This window comes from Mustelus asterias, chromosome 14, assembly GCF_964213995.1.
Source record: "Mustelus asterias chromosome 14, sMusAst1.hap1.1, whole genome shotgun sequence".
Classification (NCBI taxonomy): domain Eukaryota; kingdom Metazoa; phylum Chordata; class Chondrichthyes; order Carcharhiniformes; family Triakidae; genus Mustelus; species Mustelus asterias.
In genome coordinates this window covers 26,486,430-26,505,777 of record NC_135814.1, presented here as the reverse complement: position 1 = coordinate 26,505,777, position 19,348 = coordinate 26,486,430, and the positions used below count along the sequence as shown (strand labels likewise).

General features: G+C 42.9%; 1 protein-coding gene across 3 annotated transcripts in view; it reads left to right on the top strand.

Annotated features, from left to right (window-relative positions):
* Positions 1 to 19,348, top strand: part of kynu (kynureninase) — a 188,793-nt gene that overhangs the window by 80,910 nt on the left and 88,535 nt on the right. For all 3 annotated transcript variants that reach the window (XM_078228015.1, XM_078228017.1, XM_078228016.1), the window contains exon 5: positions 11,523 to 11,584. In XM_078228015.1, the coding sequence (XP_078084141.1) occupies positions 11,523 to 11,584 (62 nt within the window). The remainder of the gene's footprint in view (positions 1 to 11,522; positions 11,585 to 19,348) is intronic.

Here is a 19,348-nt window from a genome sequence, read left to right as displayed (position 1 = left end):
TAGTTTGTGTGGCTATTTGCAATCTTCCTGTTTTCAGAGTGCCCACTGAGAACTTACTTGGGCTGAGTCTGCAAACCGTTTCATTGTCATTTATTTTACGTGGTTTAAAAACATGTTCTGGCATGTAGAAGAAATGAGAGCAGCTATATGCTACCTTGCAGCAACAAATTCAAATGCAGTGCTTGCTAGCGTCACTGGTAGAAATTCATATTATTTGAAAATTTGCAATAAACCAAATGACAACATTTATTACACCTGATACAGCAAATTCTGCAACCATCGTACCATGGAATAATAATATACTAGTATAAATATAATCTATATGTAATTCACCGATTGTGACTCTTCTTAATGCATTATAGCCAAGAAATTCATTTTACAGGCTTAAAGCAAGCACCAAGGTGTTCAATATGCTGAATGTGTACCTCTCGTTAATTTAATAAAGGCTCCATTAATTTGATAAAGGCTCCAATATAAATGTATAGGTAAAAACCACGCTGGTATATGCAAACAGTGTGCTCAATGGCTGTTTGAAATTGCTTCTCAAAACCTAGCTGTGCTGACCAGAGCCTGCACAATTCAGGGTAACCTTGTCTACTCGCTGCCTAAACGGTACTCCCAAATGGACCATTAGAGGTTGCTACTGAAGGGTAGATTTATACTTGTGGAAATGTGGAGCAGAATTCTTCACCTTTGCTCCAAAATAATCCCAAATTAACATACAAGATTCTGAAAGGACTTGACGGGAGAAAGACAGAGGCCGGAATTTTACCGCCTTGCCCTCCTGAGGCTCATAAGATCATGCCCGAGGCCAGCGGAGAATGATGCCTTGATTCTGGGGTAATTTCACCAAGAGAGTTTGCTTCCCCTGGCTGGGGAATGTGGAAGAACCACAGTCTCAGGATAAAGTGCTGATCATTTAAGATTGGGATGAGGAGAAATTTCTTAACTCAGAGGGTTGTGAAATTTTGCTATTCTCTATGCCAGAGTGTTGTGGATGCCCTATCAATGAGTATGTCGAAGATTGAGATGGACAGATATTTTTGGTCTCTCAGGCGATCATGGATTACAGGGAATGAGAAGGAAAAAGAAATTGCATGAAAAAATTGGCCATGGACCCAAATGGTCTATTCTTGCATTATTTCTTATGTTTTTATATCCTTAACGCCTTTGTGAATTGTTGCTTAGTCACAACATAGCAATTTCTAGGCAAGACAAGACCGAGGTCCAGCTAGTTCAACTTCTACTATATTGAAAGTTGAACTATACAGTATTCATGCCCAAACAGTCAATTTCATCTATATATTAGGTGTCTGTTACCAGAGGAAACAAACAGGGACACGAGTCTGACAGTGAACTACAGAAGGCATGGACAAAGACCCCGGTCTGCCCTTCAGTCCTATTGTACCAATGTAAGAAACACTAAGATTTAGGAAATAATTTAGATAGAAAAAAAAGATATTTCATCAGCTGTATAGTTTTACTTCAATGTCTGGATGATAAGCCATTTAATAAGGTTCACATGGAGTACCACACCATGAAAGAATGTAAAAATAAATCTGTTCTGGGGGAAGTGGGACCTGTACAAATTGGACGGGTTACACCTGGGCAGGACTGGGACTGATGTCCGAGGGGGAGTGTTTGCTAGAGCGGTTGGGGAGGGTTTAAATTAATATGCCAGGGGGATGGGAACCTATGTAAGGAGTCCAAGAAGGAGGGAGCAAGGACAAAATGTGGGGAGAAGGTTCCAACTACATCAAAAATCAGGAAAAAAGTTAAAAGGAAGGAGAACTTAGGAGATGTTATTAATGGAAGTGTTAGAATTCAAAAAGAAGGTACAAAACTTTATCTGAATGCTCGTAGCATTCGAAACAAGGTAAATGCCAGCACAAATCATTGCAAACGAGTATAATTTGGTGGCCATTACAGAGACATGGTTGCAGGACGGTCACGACTGGGAGTTGAATATCCAGGGATATCAGACTGTTCGGAGGGATCGACAGGAAGGTAAGGGAGGTGGTGTAGCTCAGATATTTAAGGATGATATCAGGGCGGTAGTGAGAGATGATATAGGTTCTATGGAAAAAAAGGTTGAATCCATTTGGGTGGAAATTAGAAATAGTAAGGAGAAAAAGTCACTGATAGACGTAGTCTATAGGCCACCAAATAATGACATCATGGTGGGGCGAGAAATAAACAAAGAAATAACTGATGCATGTAAAAATGGTACAGCAATTATCATGGGGGATTTTAATCTACATATCAATTGGTCAACCAGGTCAGTCAAGGCAGCCTTGAGGAGGAGTTCATAGAATGTATCCACGATAGCTTCCTTGAACAGTATATAATGGAACCGACAAGGGAACAAGCTATCCTAGATCTGGTCCTGTGTAATGAGACGGGAATAATTAATGATCTTGCAGTTAGGGATCCTCTTGGAAGAAGCGATCACAGTATGGTTGAATTTAAAATACAGATGGAGCGTGAGAAGGTAAAGTCCAATACCAGTGTCTTGTGCTTAAACAAAGGAGACTATAAAGGGATGAGGGAGGAGTTAGCTGAAGTGGACTGGGAGCAAAAACTTTATGGTAGGAACAGTGGAGGACTTTCAAAGCGATCTTTCACAGTGCTCAGCAAAAGTATATACTGGTGATAAGGAAGGACTGTAGAAAAAGAGATAATCAGCCATGGATATCTAAGGAAATAAAGGAGGGTATCAAATTGAAAGAAAATGCACACAAAGTGGCAAAGATTAGTGGGAAACTAGATGATTGGGAAATCTTTAAAGGTCAGCAAAAAGCGATGAAAAAAGCTATAAAGATGGATTATGAGAGTAAACTAGTTCAGAATATAAAAACAGATAGCAAAAGTTTCTACAAATATATAAAACGAAAAAGAGTGGCAAAAGTAAACATTGGTTCTTTGGAGGATGAGAAGGGGGATGTAATAACTGGAAATGAGAAAATGGCTGAGGCATTGAACAGGTATTTTGTGCTGCTCTTCACAATGGAAGACACAAATAACATGCCAAAAATTGATGACAGTAAGGCTATGGCAGGTGGGAACCTAGAAACTATCATTACCACGAAAGAGGTAGAGTTGGGCAAGTTAATGGGGCTAAAGGTAGACAAGTCTGCTGGCTCTGATGGAATGCATCCCAGGATACTAAAAGAAATGGCGGGAGAAATAGCAAATGCACTGGTGGTAATTTTCCAAAATTTGCTGGACTCTGGGGTGGTTCCCGCAGGTTGGAAAACAGCAAATGTGACGCCACTGTTTAAAAAAGGAGGTAGACAGAAGGCAGGTAACTATAGGCCAGTTAGCTTAACTTCTGTAGTAGGGAAAATGCTTGAATCTATCATCAAGGAAGAAATAGCAAGACATCTGGATATAAATTGTCCCACTGGTAAGACACAGCGTGGGTTCATGAAGGGAAGGTCATGTTTGACTAATTTGGTGGAATTCTTTGAGAACATTACATGTGCAGTGGACAATGGGGAACCTGTGGATGTGGTGTATCTGGATTTCCAGAAGGCATTTGACAAGGTGCTGCACCAAAGACTGCTGCATAAGATAAAGGTGCATGGTGTTACGGGTAGTGTATTAGCATGGATAGAGGATTGGTTAACTAACAGAGAGCAAAGAGTCGGGGTAAATGGGTGTTTTTCTGGTTGGCGATCAGTGACTAGTGGTGTGCCTCAGGGATCAGTATTGGGACCGCAGTTGTTTACAATTTACATAGATGATTTGGAATTGGGGACCAAGTGTAGTGTGTCAAAATTCACAGATGACAGTAAGATGGGTGGAAGAGCAAAGTGCAAAGTGAGTGGGGAAGGGTCTGGCAGATGGAGAACAATGTTGGTAAATGTGAGGCCATCAATTTTGGTGGGAATAAAGGCAAAATGGACTATTATTTAAATGGTAAAAATTGCAGCATGCTGCTTTGCAGTGGGACCTGGGTGTCCTTGTGCAGGAATCTCAAGGATTTGGTTTGCAGGTGCAGCAGGTAATTAAGAAGGCAAATGAAATTTTGTCCTTCATTGCTAGAGGGATGGAGTTTTAAAACAGGGAGGTTATGTTGCAGCTGTATAAGTTGCTGGTGAGGCCACACCTGGAGTACTGTGTACAGTTTTGGTCTCCTTACTTAGAGGGAATAGCAGGTAAAATATGTAGGGATATGGGGGTAGGGCCTGGGTGGGATTGTGGTCGGTGCAGACTAGATGGGCCGAATGGCCTCTTTCTGTACTGTAGGGTTTCTATGATTCTATGATTTTACTTGAGAAAGAATATACTGGCACTGGAGGGGGTGCAGAGGAGATTCACTAGGTTGATTCCGGAGTTGAGAGGGTTGGCTTATGAGGAGAGACTGAGTAGACTGGGGCTATACTCATTGGAATTCAGAAGAATGAGGGGAGATCTTATAGAAACATATAAGATTATGAAGGGAATAGATAAGATAGAAGCAGGGAAGTTGTTTCCACTGGCGGGTGAAACTAGAACTAGGGGGCATAGCCTCAAAATAAGGGGAAGCCGATTTAGGACTGAGTTGAGGAGGAACTTCTTCACACAAAGGGTTTAGAATCTGTGGAATTCCCTGCCCAGTGAAGCAGTTGAGGCTACCTCATTGAATGTTTTTAAGGCAAGGATAGATAGATTTTTGAACAGTAAAGGAATTAAGGGTTATGATGAGTGGGCGGGTAAGTGGAACTGAGTCCACAAAAAGATCAGCCATGATCTTATTGAATGGAGGAGCAGGCTCAAGAGGCCAGATGGCCTACTCCTGCTCCTAGTTCTTGTGTTCTTATGTTCTTATATCTAAGAAGCATTGGAAGATTGTGACCAGTGCTCATGCAGAGTATTCTTTATCTGTTTTTATCCTATCCGAGGTTCTTACTACCACCTCCTTTAATGTTACACTGACAGCATTCTCTTCTCATCTGCCTTCAGCCCCATATGATTTTTAATTGTTCCTAATTGATTCCAACCATGCCTTTCACTATCCTTTTATTGTTCGTATGTGGAAAAATTTTGGGTCCCTTTTCATGTTAACTGCCAATCTGTACTGTCCTTTCCCCCTCACATTTTATTTTTAGATCTCTTCTGTGTTTAGCTTGGCTTTCTACTGCATTATAAGTGTTACAATTGACATTTTGTTTTCCTTATTTTTTTCGATCTTTGGATATCTTTCCTTTCCTCCTTGTGGGAATGAGGCTTCTCTATATGCAAACTATTTTCTCCTTGAAAGCCACCTATTCAGTTCATGTTTTGTCTACCAGTTTTTGATTTGCACCACCCCTCTTGAGTACAACAACAACTTCTTTGATCATCACTGGACACCTCTGTCCACTTTCTCCCTTCCTTTCTGCGTCATTCCTGGATATTTTGTGGTCAGAATCCCAATCCTCCCTTTCTTTTAACCAGTTCTCTGTCATTGTCACTATGTCACAGTCCCAAGTGATGGCTTGTACCTGTGGCTCACCAATCCTATTTACACACGTCTGTGTATTTATGGAGATACATTACAAGCTCACCTTAAATTGCCCTATGTTTGATACATGTCTGATCTCTCCTCGCTCTGAAATTTATTTTTACATTTGTGCTCCCTGCCACTCCGAGACTTCGGTACACTTTACTTCTCCATTCTAATGTTTTTATCCTGGTGCCATGCCAAGTTACTTTAATTCCACCTGCAACAGCTCAAGTTAACCTTCTTGCAAGGACTTTGACCCCAGCTCTTGAAAGGCTCCATCTTGAACAGATTCCTCTTGCCTCAGAATTCACCGCCAAGCCCAAGAATCTGAATCCCTCCTTCCTCGACCATTTATCTGGCCGCAGATACTGTTATATTTTACTATTTCTTTGCTTACAAGAGTGTGGCATTGGCAGTAATAGAGCGATTATTACCTTCTGAGGTCCTACTTTTTAAATGCCTCCCTAACCCACTAAAACTCTTGACTGAAGGGCTTCAACCCTTTTCCTATATTATTGATTTGCACACAGACCCTATAACCTCTTCTTCTTCCCTTTCCCCTCGTGAAGCATTCTGCAACCTCTCCTGTGAATTTCATACGAGATATACTGAATTAAATGCATCAATTGACATTGCAGTGACCGTAACATTTTAAATGGTAGGATGTTCACATGTCATTTTGCAGCATTCTTTTAATGGAATGAAGAGATGTGTGCCAGATAGATATGAAATGGATGTAATTGCTGTTTCAAATGCATTTTCTGAAACCTTTTGTTAGCTGTCAGAAGTTGTGATTTATCCCGAAAAGCTTTACTAACCATCATGCTACCCAGTGAAAATTGCTCAGTCAAATTAATTCACATTGGGGGAAAAAAATTGAGTAAAAGGATAACATTTGGAAGGGATGTGCTTTCAAAGGATCTGTAATCTGTTTTTCTCTCGTGCTGTCAGGTAACAAAATTCAGACAGTCTATTCCAGCTGCCATTATAAGAAGCATTATAGTGAAGTACAGATTGCATCAAGATTCTGAAATAAGGTGCACGATTAAAACTATGAACAAATTATTATTTTGTGAAGGTGGAAGTGATTTACGATAGTTCAGTGTCATATCAATGACAGATCCAGTGATTTCTTTGTTTAATTTTTTATCTGATACTGGCACAGCTGTGTAAATTCAACCACAACTTTAAATATATGGGGGTGCAGGGTGTGCGTCGAAGGTAGTCTCTCTGCAGGAGCCTGTCTCCTAGCCGGTTGGATAACTGCACCTGGTCCTCCATGTTAGCCCCAGTTCTTGCCTATGATTCCACGTAGCTGCTTCTTTACAGCAGTAGTCACACCCAGGCAATTGCCCACAGGCCAAACTGCGGGTGGCATGCAAGCTGGTGTCCACGTGTGAGAACAGATGCTTATCTGTAACCACCATTTCTCAAGTGCAGAAAAGAAACTCAGCTTTGACAGATGTAGCATAAGGAATGGTATGGCCTTACAGATAATGGAAGCATCGCAGCGCAGCCATGTTAACAGCTGTCGGCATGGATACAGAAGGTGCTGCAGTTTATCACTGCTGTTGACCCCATCTCCAGTCAACTTGACTTCTCAAGCCACAGGGAACAGATATGCAGAACTGAGAGAGTGGGTCTGGTCAAGCACAATCCATCTCCACTGTAATCAACTCAGGCTCAGGCGTTTCTTGTTTGCACACCATACAGATGCCTTCACATGTTTTGTTAAATCCCAAAATTAACTCAGTTAGAATTTACCCACACCCACACTGTATATTGCGGGTGAAACAAAAAGAAGAATAAATGGGGTCTCTACATAGTTTCATGGAACATAAGAACACTACTTATAAAGACAACAGTTCCTGACCCCGGTGCAGAACTGCTGTGGCTGGCAAGAAGCTGTCATGATACAACATTGCTGCTTTAACCAAAATCTGCCCAGCAGAGAAGTGCCAGCTATCAGAACTATCAACAGACAAGACTGTCTCTGGATAGGCAAGACACAGGGTGAGAGGATGGGCAGGTGTCCACTTTGTTATCAAGTCGGACATCTCAAAAAGATTGGACACCATCCAATGGGCAAAAATGTTCATCTCATTACACCACACCTATCTCTTGTGTATGGCAAGTATGTGACAACCATCAGTGCACATACTCCAACAGTACTGAGGATATCAAGGGCAAATTCAGAGGATCTGGACAGAGCTTTTTGGAAATACTCCACAGGAGGGAATGCTCATGGTAAAGGGAAACTTCAGTTTAAGGACAGTAGCTGACCATCAGGCTTGTATTGGTGGCCTCAGAATCAAACAGTTAGGAGTGGCACAGTGGTTAGCACTGCTCCCTCACAGCATCAGGGACCCAGGTTCGATTCCTGGCTTGGGTCACTGTCTGTATCAAGTTTGCACATTCTCCCCGTGCCTGTGAGGGTTTCCTCCAGGTGCTCCAGTTTCCTCCCACCGTTCAAAGATGTGTGGGTTCGGTGGAGTGGCCATGCTAAATTGCCCCTGAATGTTCGGGTGACTAGCTAGGGTAAATGAATGGGGTTATGGGAAGAGAGCCTGGTTGGGATTGTGGTTGGTGCAGACTCGATGGGCCAAATGGCCTCCTTCTGCACTGTAGGATTCTATGATTCTATGGAACTGCAATAACAAAGGCCCACTCTTCCTGAACCATTGCACCCTCTGTAATATGCCAACGATCAGCACCATCTTTAACAGAAGGCAAAGTGCAAAAACACTTGGGGGAGCTCCTAACATCTAAACACTGGCATCAGACTGACTTTATCATCATTCGGCAGAGAATGATGTCATCATCACAATGGTCATGAGAGGAGCAGAATGCTCCATAGATCATAGGATGCAATGCACCAAGATAGCATTTATTTGCTGCTAAGAAATTATCCCAGGAGATCCCATGGAACCTGCAAAGAAAAAGCTGCATAGGATGGAAGATGCATAGTGGGGCATACAAGTCAGAGAGCTTTAAGTCTATGCTGATCAGCACGATATTAGGAATTTCTATGAAGCTATGAAGACTGTGTTTTGTCCTCCCTCACATGGCTACTAACCTATTCTCAGCACTGATGAGCAAACCTTCCTAACAGGTAGGATATTTATCAAAGAGCTGTAGATTGAAAATTCTTGGGATGTGCTTTACCACCCATTCAGTGTAAATGGGTAGGCTAAGGATAGACAAGCTTCCACATTAGCCCAAATATGAAAACCTGGGCAAAACCCTTTGTTGTTGAGGCTGAAAAAGTCATCATTTCCCTATCCGACAGGAAAGCTCCAGACTCAGATGGAACCCAAGGGAGAATTTACAAATTTGGGGGATTCCAGCTGATAATCAAACTTGCATAATTATTTCACAGAATGTGGGATCAACAAACGACGTGTCAGTGGTCAAGAATGCCATGATCGTTCACTTCTACTGAGAAAAATGACAATGCATGTGTGACAAAGCCAAAAGAATGTTGCTGCTTTTGATAATCAGCATGGCGACAATTCTACTTGACAGACTGGTGAGCTAAATAGTAGAACTGTGACAAGATGCTCACCCTTGAAAAAATACAAGAGAAATGCCACTGAAATGGGACACAATTGACACAATTGAGCCTTTGTTGGCCTGACAAAGGCCTTGGACACAATAAATAGAGAGGCCTTGAAGAAAGTCTGAGCCAAACTTGGATGTACTAATAGAGCCATACATCTGATACCGCAATCATGGAATGATGACCAGTCACAGACTCTGGTCAAGATACTGGTCCGTCGGATGAGCGAAATGTGAAGTCGGGGTGGGTCATGGCCGCTGTGTGCTTCTCCATACACTTTGCTGTCATCTTTCTGGAGCATTTGATGAAAACATTGATGTGATATACATCCAATTCAGAGTGGATGGTAATCTCTTCAACCTGAGATAACTGAGATCCTCAACTAATAACAGGTGATGATGATACAAGAATTGTTGTTTGTTAATGACTGTGTCCTCAGGTCACTGTGAGTATGGCCTTCAAAGAAACATGGACTATTTTCAAACGCTACTGATGATTCTGGGCTAAACATAAGCTAAAGGAAGACAGAAATACTTCACCAACCAACACCAAATTTTGACCAGACCCCACCTTCTATAACTATCAATGAAACAAAAATGAAACTATCCTCACTTATCATGAAAGCACAGTTTCCATTGACCGTGAGATTGCAAATAGAATTGTCAGAGTAAGTTTGGCATTTGCCTATTTATGCAAGAAACTGTGGAAGGAATGAGATGTTAAATTTAAAACAAAGCTTGCTGTGTGCAAAATTGTCATAATGCCAATGCTTCTGTGGGCTTATGAGGTATCGACTACCCACTTCAGGCATATTAAGTGGTTTGGGCTCCACATGAGACGCATTCAACAAATGACGTGTCAGGTGTTCAAGGATGTCATGATCATTCAGTTGTACTAATAAAAAGACAATCTGCGTGTGACAACCCTGAGAGAATGTTCCTTCTTTCGATAGTCGGCAAAATCCTCGTGACAATTCTACTTGAGAACATCATGGATGTCAAATGGGCAGATAACATGCCTACTACTGAGATACTTCAAAGTGCAAAAACATCTGGAATTGAAGCACTCAATATCAGAGCCCAGCTCCAATGGTGTGCACATATCATACGTATGACTGATGATAAAATCCCTAAGGCAGTTAGATATTCACAACTTAAACTTGGACATCCCTTGCGAAGTAGACTGATGTGAAGGTTCGGTGAGCTTCAGGAAAATATGGCTTATCCACCTGGAGAAAAATGCATGAGAAAGAACTACCCTAGAGAGCAATCTCAATTAGTGGTGGAAGTTGAACAAAGAACAAAGAAAATTACAGCGCAAGAACAGGCCCTTCGGCCTTCCAAGCCTGCACTGACCATGCTACCCGACTTAACTAAAACCCCCTACTCTTCCGGGGACCATATCCCTCTTTTCCCATCCTATTCATGTATTTGTCAAGACGCCCCTTAAAAGTCACGATTGTATCAGCTTCCACTACCTCCCCCGGCAACGAGTTCCAGGCACCCACCACCCTCTGTGTAAAAAATCTGCCTCGTACATCTCCTTTAAAGCTTGCCGCTCGCACCTTAAACCTGTGCCTCCTAGTAATTGACTCTTCCACCCTGGGAAAAAGCTTCTGACTATCCACCCTGTCCATGCCTCTCATAATCTTGTAGACTTGCTTCAAACCCCAAATAATACAGGCAGTTAAAACAAAAGGCAAGCGAGAAAGAACAGGCACTTTCCCCGTCAACGCTACCCAACCTCCATCCTACCCTCTCTCCCACCAAAAAAGTCAGACTGCAGTAGGGAAAGCCATGCAGCTCTGCACTCTGTCTTCACAGCTATGTTAGAATACACAATAGATGACTTCACACGCACACAAGAAATGGCCATCCTCGATGACGAAGGGAAACCACTAACAATAATTTAAATCGATTAATTCCAGATTAATTGCCGCATAAGATACAATTAGAGGTGGAATGTCGGTATGCAACTTAAAGAATCTGTTAATAACCAAATTAACTAGAAGACTTATTTAGACTTAATAGCTCCCATGTCTAGAGAGGTTAGGCAGAAGATGAATAATCACTCACTTATAGTTCTTTGTGACACAATTGCAGGACAGCCTCCCTGGTGCAGAGCCTCTTGAGGTACAGAGTTTAAGTTGCAGAATCAGGGTGACAGCGTTGTAGTCTGATCGGTGAACCACATTCATATAAAAAATTGAAGCTTGCAATTTATGCCCTTATTTCTTACATGTAAATCCTTGTACATGGATAACATAAACTAGTTTATGTCAGGCGGATGATTTTCCAAACAAACGATGGTTGCCAGCCGTGCCAGCTATGTTAAATTCAGGAATTGATGTTTGGTGTCTTTAATGTAATAGCGATATTAAATGTGTTGAAGCAAAACGTGGTGGTTATACAAAGGGTATGGTATAACATGATATGGAAGCAAAAGCCAGCTCTTACACAGTATGTACTGTATTTACACTTTTCTATTTCACAGGTGCTAAGAAGGAAGAAACTGCTTTGATGAATGGACTATCTGTGAACTTGCATCTCCTGCTGGTGAGAAGTCATTTTTACTACACTTCATCTTGAAAAATCATGCAATTAGACTGCAATACATTGAAGAACTAGTACATGGTAACGACTTGCATTACAATCATTTTTTCTTTTTGTAACACTGTGCATCATGTGGAGGTCACCTACCCAACTGGGAAAACTTACAGAATTTTTTTGTCTCAAGCTACATTTATGTCATTCAATTTTGGTGAGATTAAAAACCGTTCAATGAAAATATAAGTGCGCAGAAAGATTACTGCCCCTTAGTGCACCTTGTGTCGATTTAAAATCCCGAAAGAATTTTCTAGGGAGTGATTTCAATTAGTGGTGGTGTTTCTAGCTCAACAGGATTTTGAACTAGAAGGACTGGGTCCCCCTGACTCCACGCACCCCCCCCCCCCCCCCCCCCACCCCCACCTCATGGGTGGCATGGGGCACAGTGGTTAGCACTGCTGCCTCACAGCGCTAGGGGCCCGAGTTTGATTCCCAGCTTGGGTTCTCCCTGTGTCTGGATGGGTTTCCTCCGGGTGCTCTGGTTTCCTCCCACAGTGCGAAAGATGTGCTAGTTAGGTGCATTGGCCATGCTAAATTATCCCTCAGTGTACCCGAACAGGCGCCAGAGTGTGGCGACTAGGGACTTTCACAGTAACTTCATTGCAGCATTAATGTATGCCTACTTGTGACACTAATAAATAAACTTTAAAAATAACTTAAACTGTTGCCTGCAGGGAGAAAGCCACACTATGTCACACTATCAGTAATCCCCACAGCTTGCCTCCTGGACTTGCAGAATCTCATTGGCTGTCTTGTCTGGAGACAATACACACCTCTTTAACCTATGCTTAATGCTCCCTCCACTCACATTGTCTGTATCTTTAAGACCTGGTTGGCTGTTGAGATTCGCATTCTAATCAGTATTCTGTAACTTGATTTTGTGTCTCTGTATGCCCTGTTTGAGAGCAGATATCCACTCCATCTGACGAAGGAGCAGCGCTCCAAAAGCTAATGGCATTTGCTACCAAATAAACCTGTTGGACTTTAACCTGGTGTTGTTAAAACTCTTGCTGGGAGAAAGCCATGCAGAGAATCTGTTAATAACCAAAGACCACTTGGTCTTTGTATATCATAGCATGTATCAATCAGAAGTATTTCCTTCAGAAATAATCATGAAAGATCACCGAATGCAGTCTTCTAAAAAAGCAGTTTGTTTTGTTTTCTTTTATCAGTTTTCTCCATGTTATTCTTTTCCTTTGTCTCCAATGCGAACATACAAATTAGGCGCATGAGAAGGCCACTTGGCCCCTCAACTACTCAGCCATTTAATAAGATCATGGCTGATCTGACTGTAACTTCAACGCCGCATTCCTGCCTACCCCTGATAACCTTTCACTCCCTTGTTAATCAAAAATCTATTTAGCTCTGCCTTAAAATATTTGAAGATTCTGCTTCAGTTGCTTTTTTTTTGAGGAAGAGAGTTTCAGAGACTCTCAACCTTCTGAGAGATGACATTTATCCTCATCTCTGTCTCAGGTGAGTGATCCCCTTATTTTTAAACAGTCACCCCCTGGTTCTAGATTCTATGACAAAAGGAAACATCTTCTTCACCTCCACCCTGTCAATACCCCTCAGGATATTAAAGTTTTCAGTCAAGCCATCTTGTACTCTTCTAACCTCTAGTGGATACAAACCTAACCTGTCCAATCTTTCCACATAAAACAACCCCCACCTCCCCATTCCTGGTATTAGGCTAGTCAAGCTTCTTTGATCTGCTTCTAATGCATCTACATCTTTCCTCAAATAAGGAGACCAATATTGTACGCAATATGCCAGATGTGGTCTCACCAATGTCCTGCACAACTGAAGCATAGCCTCCCTAATTTTGTAATCAATTGCTCTCACAATAAATGATAATGTTCTATTAGCTTTCCTAATTACTTGCTGTACCTGTATACTAGCCTTTAGTGATTCATGCACCTCAAGAACTTTGCAATCCCTCACCATTTTGATAATTAGCTTCTTTTTTATTCTTCCCGACAAAATGGACAATTTCTCATTTGCCCACATCATATTCTATTTGCCAGTTTTGGCCTCTCATTTAACCTATTTATGCCTCTTTGTAGCCTCCTTATGTTCACTTCACAATTTACTTTCCTACCTATCGTTATGTAATCAGCAAATTTAGTAACCATCCCTTCAGTTGCTTTATTCTCCTCTCTCTTTCTCCTGAGTACAATTCTGGTAATTATATAGCAATTCAGAAATCCAGGTAAAGGAAGCAATGGATAAAGGTGCAAAAAACAGGCAGCTAGCTTAAGGCATTGGAACTGTGATGTGATACGGTGGAGGACACAAATAGTTTGCCAAATATTAACGATAGAGGGTTGGCAGCAGGAGAAATACTTAATACGATTAATGTTACCAGAGAGGCAGTGCTGGGTAGACTAATGGGACTGAAGGTGGACAAGTCCCCGGGTCCGGATGGAATGCATCCCAGGGTATTGAAAGAAATGTCAGAGGTAATAGTGGATGCGTTAGTGATTATTTATCAAAACTCGTTGCATTCTGGGGTAGTGCCGGTTGATTGGAAAACGGCTAATGTTACGCCGCTGTTTAAAAAAGGAAGGAGACAAAAGGCGGGTAACTATAGGCCGGTCAGCTTAACGTCTGTAGTAGGGAAAATGCTGGAATCCATTATTAAAGAGGAGATAGCAGGGCATCTGGATAGAAATGGTTCGATCAATCAGACGCAGCATGGATTCATGAGGGGAAAGTCGTGCTTGACGAACATGTTGGATTTTTATGAAGATGTGACTAGGGCGGTTGATGGAGGAGAACCGGTGGATGCGGTGTTTTTGGATTTCCAAAAGGCGTTTGATAAGGTGCCCCATAAAAGGCTGCTGAAGAAGATTAGGGCACACGGAGTTGGGGGTAGTGTGTTAAAGTGGATTGGGGACTGGCTATCCGACAGGAAGCAAAGAGTCGGAATAAATGGGTGTTTTTCCGGTTGGAGGAAGGTAACTAGTGGCGTGCCGCAGGGATCGGTACTCGGGCCGCAACTGTTTACCATTTATATAGATGATCTGGAGGAGGGGACGGAGTGTAGGGTAACAAAGTTTGCAGACGACACAAAGATAAGTGGAAAAGTGAATCGTGTGGAGGACGGAGAAGATCTGCAGAGAGATTTGGACAGGCTGAGTGAGTGGGCGAGGATATGGCAAATGGAGTATAACGTTGAGAAATGCGAGGTTATACACTTTGGAGGAAATAATAACAAATGGGATTATTATCTCAATGGAAACAAATTAAAACATGCTACCGTGCAAAGGGACCTGGGGGTCCTTGTGCATGAGACGCAAAAGCCCAGTCTGCAGGTACAACAGGTGATCAAGAAGGCAAATGGGATGTTGGCCTATATTGCGAAGGGGATAGAATATAAAAGCAGGGATGTCTTGATGCACCTGTACAGGGCATTGGTGAGGCCGCAGCTGGAATACTGTGTGCAGTATTGGTCCCCTTATATGAGGAAGGATATATTGGCATTGGAGGGAGTGCAGAGAAGGTTCACCAGGTTGATACCGGAGATGAGGGGTTTGGATTATGAGGAAAGGCTGAGGAGATTGGGTTTGTACTCGTTGGAGTTTAGAAGGATGAGGGGGGATCTTATGGAGACTTATAAGATAATGCGGGGGCTGGATAGGGTGGAGGCGGAGAGATTCTTTCCACTTAGTAAGGAAGATAAAACTAGAGGACACAGCCTCAAAATAAAGGGGGGTCGGTTTAAGACAGAGTTGAGGAGGAACTTCTTCTCCCAGAGGGTGGTGAATCTCTGGAATTCTCTGCCCACTGAGGTGGTGGAGGCTACCTCGCTGAATATGTTTAAAGCGCGGATGGATGGATTCCTGATCGGTAAGGGAATTAAGGGTTATGGGGATCAGGCGGGTAAGTGGCACTGATCCACGTCAGATCAGCCATGATCTTATTGAATGGCGGGGCAGGCTTGAGAGGCTAGATGGCCTACTCCTGCTCCTATTTCTTATGTTCTTATGTTCTTATATTGAATAATCCGGGGTTGTTTACTCTGGAAAAGCTGCAAGAACTGAAGATTCCTATAGGAATAGATAAATTGTACCAAGATTTTGCCATGAACTGTAGAATCAAATCTCGGTTTCGAAGAGGAAAAATTTTTAGATTTAAATTCTTACACAGAGGGTGAAGAGCCTGTAGAGAAGAGCAGCCTTAAGTCGCAATGAAGAATGGTAGTGTAGAAAAACAGAATTAGATTAACAATTAGGGAAAAGGACAGTTTGAGGCGTATTAATATTTGTGATCAGATTATCCATAATATTTTTCTAATCCTGTATTTACCTTCCACTTTTCTTCCTTCTCTCCTTTTCTTTATTTTTAGGACACGTGCTGATTACCATTTTGTATGTCATCCAAATAGCCAATCTTTATAGGTCTTAAACAGTGGGATAGATTTTGACCTTGCATGATAATGTGAAGCAGAGGCTATCCTCCCATTTTATGTCTCCCCTAACATCAATAGAAATGAAAATCAGGAGAGATGTAAAATGCTGCTGATTTGCTATCACCTGTACTACACGATCAGATGTGTAATAGGAACTTGCTCATTTGTTAACAGCTTCTCTTCCTCCTTCAGGGATCATGCCCTAAGAGGACACTGGCAACCATGGACTCACTTCGGAGTGGTCCATGATTGTGTTTGGCAAAGTACTGAAGTGGTCTGTTGTTGCCTTCTGTAGTTATTAACAGCTGAAAGTTATTTTGGCGGTATCTGGCAGTAAATGGCTCTGGCAGTACCGGGTGGGCAATCAATGTTGTGATATGCCTTTAAGGGATGTTAGCATGACATCTCAAGGAGGGAAATATATCATGTGACCCAGTCTTAATTTCACTTTTGGTTTGAGTGGGGCACACACACCCACACACAGATCTGATGCGTTCAAACTTTATGCCTGAGTATAATTGTTCTCATGTGCCTAGTCCTAATAAATGAACCCACAACATGTTTATCTATTCCATTATGCGTGATTGGTTCCTTGTGTTTTCTTCAGGAAATAAGCCCAAGCTTTTATATCATTATAATGACACAGCAGCCATCACCCCTGTCCATTCCTGTTCCGAACTGACAAGGAGGTGGAGAATTCACTTCCTTAATGAAAATGGGAAGGTGTTTATTTATTTTCCTAATCAGAAATTTTCTAATGGAGACATTTTAATGCAGCGTTTTGTCGTGATTCATCAGTGCTCTTGTGCAGCTGTTCACTTCTCTCACTGAAGCTGCCCACATTCATCCCATTCTTCTTCCTTCACCGTGTCCTTCAGTGTGATTTTCAAGTTATCCCCTTCATAAATGTTATGATTGATGTTGCTTTAACTGGCAGCATGGCTTTCAATATCTAACAATTAAAAAAAAAGCTTTGATTCGATGGGCACAACCTTCTAGTCCCACTGGCAGCGCTTCCCCACCGTGTATTTCCTGACAGCATGGAAATCCCATTGTTAGCGGGGGGACCAGAAGATCCCGCCACCGGCCAACACCGCGTTGGCTTCCCGCCAATGAGAAACACACCACGGGGAGGCCAGAGAATCTCGGCATTTGTTTTTAGCACTAATCTCAAATTAATGTCCCATTGTTACTGATTCACTGGTCAATGGGTGTAATCTTGCACTCATTTATACTCCTTAATCTTTTCAAAATTTTGATCGCTTCTGCTGAACCTTACCTGAACTTTAGTTGCTCCAGTATTTGCAACCCCATATTTCAAGTCCCTCATGCTCATATTCTGATATGATGTGGAGAAAATGGGTTTTGTTCTGGTGTCACCTTGATAAATCCATATTATTCCCTTTCTGTGTCTCCAATATCTGCCCTATGATGCGATGTCCTACACCAAATGTAGTATTGTGACTGTTCATAGCAAGTGTCTTGTACTGATTTCAGAAGAGATCTTGCGTTTGTACTTAGTGCCCCCAAACATCAATTAAATGTGGCATTTTTATGAACCTTTTCCAACTGCTTTTAACGCTCTTCATACTTGCGTTCAATGAACTCAGTTCCTCCATAAAATGATTTTCTCTGTTCCTTTATCCTCGTGTCTATTCACATGCCATTTTTTCTCTGTTCATTGCACAAGGCCACATTACAAATGTATCAGATGAGCTTATTCTTCTAATATCCTGATCCTTCATTTCATACAGAACTAATATTGCAGACGAATGCTGTAGACAACTGCCTTGCCTGCATGTTGGGCATGGTGGGTACCTGTAGGGCACATTATTCACAATTTTTCATTCATTAAAATTAATAGACAGAAAATCATGGGCAGCCTGCCCATTTGTGCATCGGCAGAAGAGGTTCTCTGTTGGTAACTTATCTGGAAAATCAGCTCACCCCAGTGAGTGTTTAGCAAGTTGAACTGCAACAGAAGTCTTTGATTCAGTTGCAACTCTGTTCCTTTTCCCAAACTCTATTTGAGATAGAGTAGGGATTTTGATCTTGGCATTGATTTTGATGGCAAATCTTTTAAAACTCATCCACTCTTCAGAGCAACTTTAACAACGAGTTAAAGGCAACGTTGGGGCAATTCTCCCAGCTCGCTGCACTAACGAGGCCATTTAGTGGACTTCCCACTGGGCTCCAAGGCCAGTGAGTCTTCCGCCTCTGGATTTCAGACACTGTCAGTTCTGCACCAGAAATCGGTGCGGAGCTGTATGATTTATTTAAATTAGGATTACCATATCATTAGCAATCCCAGGACTGAATTCTCGGGGCCCGCTAGCCTCTCCCACCCAGCCAAAGTGTTTCACTCCAGCGGGGTTTACAATAGCACCCCACTAACCGGGTGCTGGTGGCCAGACCCGCGAGAATAAAGGGGGGGACCATGGAGGCCCCCTACCAGGTCGGGGGTAAGGGGCGGGGTGACCCCTGGGCATTGCTAACTTGGCAGTGCTAGCCTGGCTCCCTGGCACTGCCCAAGGGGCAAAGTGGCAATGCCTGACATTTTGGCACTGCCCACCGGTATCGGGCAGTGCCAAGGGTCCCGCTGCCACTGCAGTCGGCTATGACAGAGGGAGGGAGGCCAGCGATCAGGGCGGGCCATCTGGCCATCGCAGCAGTGGGGGGACAGGAGGGAAGTGGTGCCAGGATTGAGACTGCAGGGAGGGGGGTTGGGGGGGAGAGGAAATTGAAGATTGAGGCTGGCCAGGGTGGGGAGGCGGGGGGTGAAGGAGGCGGGGGGGCGGGGTTCGAGGCCAGCCCTAGACATGTCTGAGGGGCTAGCAATCGGGCCATGGGGGAGTCGGAGGGGCAACGATGTGGAGTCGCAGGCCTGGCCACTGGTTATACGGGCCACTGCGCATGTGCCAATCCCAGCACTGACAGATCAGCACATGCACAGTATCCCACTCGGAGCTATGCTACCAGCCTCTCGGGTGGGAATATGCCCCCACCCCCTGATTTTTCACAAGATTCAGGCTAGTGCGCCCTGCAACGCACAGAGTGTGGGAGATTCATTTTGGAAATTTACTCCAGATTTTACCCAAATTCAACACTTAGAATTTCAATCCCACCCAACATCTTGTAGTGAGGCTATCCTGACAGAACATTATGAAGCTTGTTATCATCTGCCTAGAAACATCCTGAAGAGAAGATTTCATCAACAGGACTGGAAATATGGCTGTGCAGAGCCTGTATTTTGGGCACTAAGTGGTCTTCAATGTGGCAGGCAGATAGTGCACACGCAT